We start from the raw sequence: 8,665 nt of genomic DNA on the forward strand, positions 1-8,665 counted from the left end.
GGGAGAAACAGAGCCAAATGCATGTGACACTAAGACCAAACATTTGTCCTACTCTGGAGGCCTCCAGAGATCTGTCACTGGCATGGGGTCGGGATGACACCACCGGAAGGCAGTTCAGTGAGACATTCATCCTCCTGTTGGCTCAGGTCACACGCACTGTTTACTAACCAGACCCCAAAGCGAAGGAGACACACAACTCCTCGGTATAGACCCCGTAGGCTCCAGCTCTGCCCTGCTGAGCCCAGACTGCTCAGCCCCAGGCTGGCCCCAGCACAGAGTGGACTCGATCTGAACATGAGCTCCTGCCCCACCTGGACTTATCAGCCCTGTGAACACAAGTCATTTACCAGTATTGAGTTTCTGCCCTTGCTTGAAAGGCAGGGAGATAACTTCTCAGAAAACAATTTGGAAAAGATCCAGTGAGGTAACACATGGAAAATGTAGCTTGCAAGTTGTAAAATGGGCAATAACTTCTATCTGAGAATCTACACTGTGCCAGATGTTTCACACAGCTTTACTGATTTGACACATTCACAGTGGGGCTGTAATTCACGTCTTACTGCCTGCCGGCTCTAAACCTTAGGTGGCGCATGCACAACTGTCCCATTGGGTGATACAAGCCACCCGATGAAATAGTCATTTATGTACCGCCAGTGGTCCAAGCTCCACAAAGCACTGCCAGGCCCATTATTCCCACTCTGTGGAGTAGGAAACTGAGTCAGAGGGTCACATAGCTAGCTCATCCAGGCTGCCAGCTGGTGGAAGGCTCTGACCCTGGGTGCCTTTTCTGTGCATGAGAAACCAGTTATCCAACCTCATACTCCAGTGTTAGCTGCTGCTCTTTTCATCCCTTCCTATGGCCTTGTTTCTTTCTTCCAATTACTCAAAGTGCTTCTCCTCTCTCCCATATTCCCAGTCCCTGAACTGACTAAACAGCCCGAAGACCTTAAGACATGTTGCTTCTGGCCACGCCAAGCAGAAACTGCAATGACATGCCGTGACTGTCCCACCACCCCAACTCCCACATCCCTCTGCCAGTACCTGCTCCTCATGCCACCCCCAGTCCGTCCCCTGCAGAGTTTGTAAAGTGACCCTCTGGGCCTTTGCACTCACCACTGGTCGATCCACAGAGATTATATTTTCAACTTCCCTGTGAAAAACACAATTGCGGGTGTCTCTGTGTCACCAGGAGCAAGCAGGAGATACACAGAGGATTTTCTCAGGTCACGTGGTTTTCTGGGGCCCAAATTGGGACTGACTTTTGGAGAAACCCTGGGACTAAACCTTCACCCAGGTACGAGCTCCACGTGGGCAGCACCCTCAACAATCAAGCCCAGGCCCTGCCAGCTACCCACAGGCCTGGAGCTGCTTCTGGGCACAGGGATCACAATGGCAGTGCCTACTGGGACATCCACGATGGGTGTGGTCTTGCTGGCTTCCCTTGCCACACGAACCTAAAATTTTAATCACACCTACTGTGTGGAGCTACGTCTTCCCTATTTTATTTTAACTTTTCATCCCTTCTTCAAATCAAGCATACTATATTTTTTTCCTGTCTATTGCTATCTCACTCTAGATCAGTGACAGTGAACATTTCAGAGACAAGCACCCGAAGTGCAACCCAGAACCCACTTATTTATCGCAAAGTACCAACGCTGCAATCAAACCTACATACCAAGGCTTAGAAAAAATAACTCATACATTAACATGTTCTGGACTAAGTGAAAAACAACACATGTGCCCCAGATTTACCACCTCTGCTCTGAGCGTTAAGTGTCACAAGGCAGAAATCTCTGTTTAACTTGTCTGTCCCCGGTGCCTAGAAGACTGCCTGGGACACAGTAGATTCTCAATAAATATCTGTGCGATGAACAGATCAATGATAGGCAGATGTGCCGTAGAGGGGAAGAGGTGCAGACTGGTCAGCGTGTCCTGGAGACCCCTCCAGCTCCTTCCTGCCTCCAATCTCTGACATGGGTCACAAGAGCTTCTGGGGACAGGTGGGGAAACCAGGCAGGACTCACTCGGAGAGATTCCTCTTCTCAGAGAAGACCCGGAGTATGAACTCTCCTTCCTGGTGGGGCTCGTAGGTAGAGGGCACGATGACATACTCGCTGGGAGGCAGACGGAAGCGCTGGGACACCTCCCGCATGTTGATGTAGGTTTTGCTCCTGGCCCTGGAGGCGTTGTACAGGAAAAAGTCCTTCTGCAGGTGCTGCTTGTTCCCGTGCATCTGGGGACAGAGGTGCCCATGGACCTGAAGCCCTGCAGGGTCGCCCTGTCCTGCTCACTGCCTCTCTCAGCAGCCCCTCCCAGAACTCTGGACACCCACTTTACGGTCTGATCCACCTACTTCCAGGGCAAAGGTCTCAACTAGCTCAGCGTCTCTGGAGTTCCCTATCTCCCTGCCTCTGCCTTTCTGCCAAGATTCAGAAGTAAGAGTCCAGTCCATCACCCCACACAAGGCCACTCACCAGAACAGCCGCTGGAAGGGCCCCAAGGCTGGGTTCCCAGAGAGGGCAGCCCCTCAGAACGTGTGTGTGTGCATGTGCGTGTGTGTGTGAGTGTGTGAAGGGGCTTGCCGGACGGGCAGTGTCGGCGGGAGGATGAACGTTCACACCGCGCCCCAGTCCTGCCCACAAACCCCACAGGAAGCTCCTCACAAGCCACAGACAGACTCGGGACCCCAGAGAATGCCGCACACAACCGCTGTTGCCGCTACTGCAGTACCTCTTTGGGAACCTTGGAGAGAAACAGAAGACGCAGCCTCAGACCTGAGCAGAGACAGTGTTGGCCGAAGGGAAGCGCAGCAATTGCAGACTGATCCTCACTGTGTCCACCCTACCAGCCCAGCCTCCCTCCACTGTACCCCCAGCGTTTTCTGCTTGTTACAGACACAAGTGAGGCCGACAGCTGCAGCTCTGGGGAAGCTCCCAAGCCCTTCTCCCTGTGCCGGAGATGGTTGGGCCCGCACACCTCATAGATGGCAAAGCCAATGGTGAACAGGTTGGCGCCCAGCTTCCGGTCCTTGCGCCGGTTCTTCTGCATCAGTGCCACCAGGAAGCTGCAGATGACCTCGGAGTCATCGGGGTCATCGTCCTCCTCCAGCAGCTTCAGGCGGTACTGTGGGTTGGTCCAGAAGGTGTCTGTGCCCCCCGGAAAGGAAATGCAGGTTCAGATCTCCCTCTTGCAGAAAGGGCAGGAAGGAAACGAGAGAGAGCTCATTCATCTCTGTCCCCCATCGATGGTTAATTTAGGTGTCAGTCTGATGGATTAACACCCAGAGGACTGCTGCATCGGCAAGGGTGTCTGCGGGAGAGCGGCCTGTAAACTGGGGACTGAAGGGGAAGTTCTTTCTTGGGCCAGGTGCGGTACTGTACAGTGAGCTGAAGGCCACCATAGAGACCCATTTCTCCTCTCTCTCCTGGAGCTGGGACACTCTTTGCCATTGGACATCAGAACTCCAGTATTTCTGGCCTTTGGACTCCAGGACCTCCAAACTCCCATGCATGCTGGTGTCCCAGGGTTCTCCAGCTTGCCCATGGCTTGTCTTGGGGCTCAGACAGGGTCGTGTGAGCCAGTTCCCCCAATGGATCTACCCTCTGTTCACCCATCTTATTGGTTTTGCCTTTCTGGTGAGCCCCAGTTTAAAACATGCTTATCACAAAACTGAGTCAGGTATCTGCTCAAGAATTTGGTGAGTGGAGCCTCTACCTTATGCATATGGAGCTGTGTGGAATGGATGTGTGGGTGTCCTTCCTTCTCTGAACTTTCCTTCTTTCTTTGGTACTGGGGAATCAAACTCAGATCCTTGTGCTTGCAAGGCAGGTGGTGGAACCACTGAGCTAAATCCCCGGCCTTCTGAACTTTCATTGTAGCCTTGACTAACAGCTTTATTTTCCTCATCTGCCCCCAAAATGTTGTGGGTCCCTGGGATCAGGTCTTAAGTCTCCTCTGCTCTCTACCACCTCTCCTGTCTCCCCAGGCAAGCCCACAAACTCCACACTTCAACTCACCTCTACATACTGACAGCACCTGAGGCACAGATCCCAACTAGGTCTCTGCTGACCTCCTACCCCTGCCCCCTCTTCTCCTCCTCCCTCCCCACCCTCTCCACTTTCTTCCTCGAATACTTACTGAGTCTGTATCATGTAACCAAATACTTTCCTAATATGTGTGTCTAATTCTATATTACAAACCTTCAACTGGGTTTCTCAAACTTTCCACTTACCAAACTAAAGTCCTCTTCCTATAACCCCACAACCAACCCCATCAAAAACAAACACCACAGCAGTTTTCTTTCTCCACAATTCTCATTTTGCAATACTGACACCACCTGCTAGGTCCCTACCCCGGGAGTCTTGACGTCATTTTTCATTCTCCCCACACAGCCGTCTCCTCTCCCCCAGGTCTGTCATCTCAGCAGCCACAGGCTCTCCAGTGACTCCTCCAGCCTTGTCTTCAACACGAGCAACTCACAAGATGCTGTTCTGACTCTTCCCTGCTTCGACATTTTTACCAGCTCCCTGTTGCAAACTTCTCAGCATGGCGGCTTTCTTCTCCATCAAACAGGAGGATTTAACGAGATAGTGGCTGTCTGGAGCTGGGCATGGGCTCCATGCGTGACTGTGACTCTTATCCTACCTGGGACTCTGGCCGCTCGGACCCCGCCCCTCCAGGAGTGTCCCCCACCTGGGAAGTTGCGGCAGCCTCCGGCAGAGCAGCCCCTCACCCAGCGGCCCTCGTTCACTGACACCGTCCACGTCTGCAGCTTGTCGGCCTCCAGGGCGTCGGCAGTCAGGTTGCAGATCTCCAGCTTCGTGAAGTGGTAGGTGAAGTCATCGTATGACATCCTGAGAGGGCCAAGGAGAGAGCCACAGGGGAGCAGATGAGGAAGGGCCCGGGGAGGGCAGACCCTAGAGTTGACATGGACCACACGTGAGCTTAGAGAAGCTTGGCCGAGCTCCCAGCACACCCTGCTCTTCCCATATAGCAGGTGCCATCAGTTCTAATGCGTCTACCCCGAGCTGTCATCTAGGCTTCCAGGAATGACACAAACTCGGAAGGCCTTGATGGGACAGCTCGACAGAAATTCAGTTCTCTAAAAAGTTGGAAGAGCAGTCATTTGGGAAAAACTATCAAGTGAGTGATTTTAATTAAAGGCGACAAGCAGCACAGATGGATGGAGCATTGCCTTTCATCTGAGACCAGAAGCCTGCACAGGGAGGATCTAAGTGAGGCTGGGGGAGGCTCTGGGAGATCAGAGTGTTCTAGGCTCAGAAGGGAGCCTTATTAAGCCAAGCAGCAAGTGGCCAGAACAAGAGCTGTCCCATGCTGGCCTGGGCCTCCTGTGACCTAACGCTTTCGTGTCTGGCTACAGGAGGATGGGCCCAGATCTCCAAAGCCTGGACTCTGACAGCCTCAGGCTAGGGACTGAGGGCGGAGACCTCACCTCCTTGCTGTATCCCTGGTTCTCCTGGATCTGGGGCTCACCAGAACTCTCCATTCTCAGTGACCTGGTGCTGCAGACGGGCCTTCTCATCTTTGTCAACAAAGCTCCAGTCCTTCCAGCTGGTGGAGAAACCCGGGAGTCACGGAAGGAGGAAGAAGGGAAGGCTGTATTAGGGTGGGGCAGGAGCTGTCTCAGAAATGTAGCATTGAAGAAACAGCCCATCTCTCAATTGCAGCCCATGTGAGCCAAATGTTGGCCTGAACTGTGAACCTCAGTGGAAACCTTGCAATTGCTTCCTGCCTGGGCTTCCAATGCGCTAGAGCCTCTAGTCTAGTCCTTTCAGTGACAAGTAGTGCATTTCTTTCAAAGGGCCTATGTGACTTTGTATTGGAACAGTGGAGAGGAAATCTCAGCACTAGCTAAGCACTTTCCAAAAATGGTGGCATCGCCAGGTGTGGTGGCTCATACCTGTAATCCCAGTACTCGGGAGGCTGAGGCAGGAGGATCCCTGTGAGTTCGAGACCAGCCTGGGCTACATGGTAAGTTCCAGGTCAGTCTCAACAAACCAAAAAACAAAATGAAAAACAGAAATGGCATCTGCTCGTAACAGCCCACACTGTAAGTACTGATACCGATATCATTCCTACTTTATAGGTGAGGTGAAGAGATGCCTAAGACTCTGTTTGCGCCCGGATGTCTTGTGAGCTTTTTGGAGTTCTTCCTTTCCAGCAGATGACTGTCTGCAGTCTCGTGGGGACCCTGGCTCCCCACAGCCATACCCTTCTCCTCTGTGGGTCACTGGTTCTGAGGGTGGTTGTGTGGCAGTCTGCCCTCCTACTCCCCTGTACCTGTCACTCCAGGAGCCAGTCCACTCCACCTGGCCCCAGGGGTTCCGAAGCCGCACCAGCTTCACTCTCTCGCCTTTGAACAGGGTCTGGGGTGGAAAGAAAAGCTTTCAGGCCCCGAGCCATCTGCCCAGAGGTTGGGTTCTCCTCTCACCAGAGGGCTGGGTTAGGGTAGCTGTTCTGCCTGGCGGCCCAGGAGATAATCGGAGCTCCCTGTGGACAGCTGGTGAAGGGTCCCAACTAAGGACTGAGTCAGAAGGGGCCTGGCTATCACCCAGTATCTTCTAAGACGTGATTTTCCTGAAGAACTTGCCAGTCACTGTGAGCTTTGGGGGAGGAAGGAGGGAAGGCAGGTACAGCAGGGGCTGTTGGCACATCTGGTGTCTGCTTGGTGCGTGAATTTTTAAAAAAGGCCTCAGGTGGCTGAGCCACAGACAAAAGCCCCTTTAGATGGGCTAATTAGAAAAGCTGCCCCTGGGCTGGGCATTTAGCTCAGTGGCCCTGCATCTGCCTGATGCAGGTCCTGAATTCCATCCCTAGTACAAAAAAAAAAAAGAAAGAAAGAAAGAAAAAGAAAGGTCCCCCTTCCCGCTGGTCTGTGGCACTGGGTTGACATTCTTTCCGACTTTGTGCCCTTTATTCAGGGCACAGCCTGCCCAACTGTCTGCCACCGTCAGCTGAGGTCCCGTCTCTGACACGCGCCAGGGAAGTCCGTGGTCCCAGAAGGAGCATAACATTGTAACTGAACCCGAGCAACAGAACACATGACAACACAGATGACCACATTTATAGAACAGAAGTGATATTTCTAGTCCTTCCTTGGAGATGTTGGGAAAATTGCTGTTTTTTTGCCCTAAAAGCAAAGATACAGTGAGCACTGTCTGTGGCAAAGGCCATCTCTAGCAGGTCCCACAGCCCCCACACTCAAGCAGAGTCCCCTGATTTGCAGCAAGCTCCACAGTCCATGAGGGGCGCAGAAAGCTAAATCCTGAGCCAAGGGGTCCCCATGCACCCCTAGGGCCCCAGGCTCACCTCCTCTAGTCCAGTGACAGAATAGGCATGACCTTTGACCAGACCACAGGCCATTCTTGTCTCATACTGAACCGGAACAATCGTCTGTGGGACAACAACCGGAGAACAGGTCAGGAGCTGGGGAACAAAGGTTCTGCTGCAGGAGACCAAGTTCCTATGAGTTCATTTTCTGAGTTCTGTGAGGACAAGCCCGACTCTGCTCCCTGAAAGAGACTTACAACCAGCAGCAGACCCTCAATGGCCCGTCAAGAGCATCAAGAAGACGCAGCTCAGACCAGCAGGCCACTGGGAAGGCTCTGTCCGGAAACACCATTGAGCAAAGCAAAACCTGGGGTGTGAGGCGAGTGACGGCTTCCCTCGGGGTCCTTCACAGCAGGCAGGGAGATGGCAGGGCTTCCTAGACCTGGACCTTTCCGGTCACGTCCCTCACCTCGTGCACACCCGCTGAGAACGTGATGTTCAAGAAATCCAAAATCCCAGCACCCAGGGAGGGAATTCCCGGGGGTCCCTGCTCAGACATGACAGAGACTGAGAGAGAAGGGGGTTGCTCTTGCCCAGGCAGAAATGCCTCTATTGCAGGCACAAGGCACCCTGGGCAGAAGGGTAGCATCGCCAGAGCTCATCAAGCGCTAAACTTGCTGTTCAGGGGCTCAGTAGCAGCCTAATAACACAGCAGCTCCACGAAGGGCTTCTCAGAGCCACTTGAGACTTTGGAATTCTTGGAGCCCCTTCCAGGGTGGCAGGCATGGGTGGGTCAGGGCCTTGGCATCTCAGCCTCCCCTAGATCTCAGTCCTCGTGACACAGACCCTGCTAAACAGAGAGGGACGGGCAGAACACGTGCTCAGCCTCGCTCCCACACTTGGGGAGCTGCTCGAGATGACTTTTGACATCACACAGGAGTATCATTCAACTAGGAATTCCCCTGCTGGAAATCTGTCCTACGACTTCATCGTGGACATACACAAACATCTATCGCAATGTTCATTATAGCCAAAAAAGGAAAAAACAAGCCTTTAAATTTCCAACAGTAGAGTATTGGGTAAGTGAATTACAACATATCTGCATGTTCGAATATTGTGCAGCTACTAAAAATGAGAATATTTATCAGCAGAGTAAGATTATAAACTAACTGAAAAAAATGCACAGAAGTACATATAATGCAACAAGGTTTTTGGGTTTTTTGAGACAGAGTCTCACTATGTAGTTGAGACTGACCTGAAACTCACTATGTAGCTTAGGCTGGTCTCGCACTCACAGCAATCCTCCTGCCTCAGCCTCCTGAGTGCTGGCATTACAGGCATGTGCCACCATGCCCGGCCACAACACAACAAGGTT

The 8,665-nt window shown here is 52.6% G+C and overlaps 1 protein-coding gene across 10 annotated transcripts in view; it reads right to left on the reverse strand.

Moving 5' to 3' along the window:
• Capn3 (calpain 3) overlaps positions 1-8,665 on the reverse strand; it is a 39,587-nt gene that overhangs the window by 6,094 nt on the left and 24,828 nt on the right. For 8 of the 10 annotated variants that reach the window (XM_033764979.1, XM_010624771.2, XM_010624766.2 and 5 more), the window contains 8 exons: positions 7,330-7,413; positions 6,301-6,386; positions 5,494-5,571; positions 4,693-4,853; positions 2,977-3,146; positions 2,731-2,742; positions 2,025-2,233; positions 1,114-1,150 (listed from right to left, as the gene is read on the reverse strand). In XM_033764979.1, the coding sequence (XP_033620870.1) occupies positions 1,114-1,150; positions 2,025-2,233; positions 2,731-2,742; positions 2,977-3,146; positions 4,693-4,853; positions 5,494-5,571; positions 6,301-6,386; positions 7,330-7,413 (837 nt within the window). Of the gene's footprint in view, positions 1-1,113; positions 1,151-2,024; positions 2,234-2,663; positions 2,743-2,976; positions 3,147-4,692; positions 4,854-5,452; positions 5,572-6,300; positions 6,387-7,329; positions 7,414-8,665 lie in introns of those variants that run through there. The other 2 variants (XM_033764981.1, XM_033764982.1) reach the window with 2 other exon arrangements.

The sequence above is a fragment of the Fukomys damarensis genome, unplaced genomic scaffold, assembly GCF_012274545.1.
Source record: "Fukomys damarensis isolate Sample0158 unplaced genomic scaffold, DMR_v1.0_HiC HiC_scaffold_17, whole genome shotgun sequence".
NCBI lineage: Eukaryota > Metazoa > Chordata > Mammalia > Rodentia > Bathyergidae > Fukomys > Fukomys damarensis.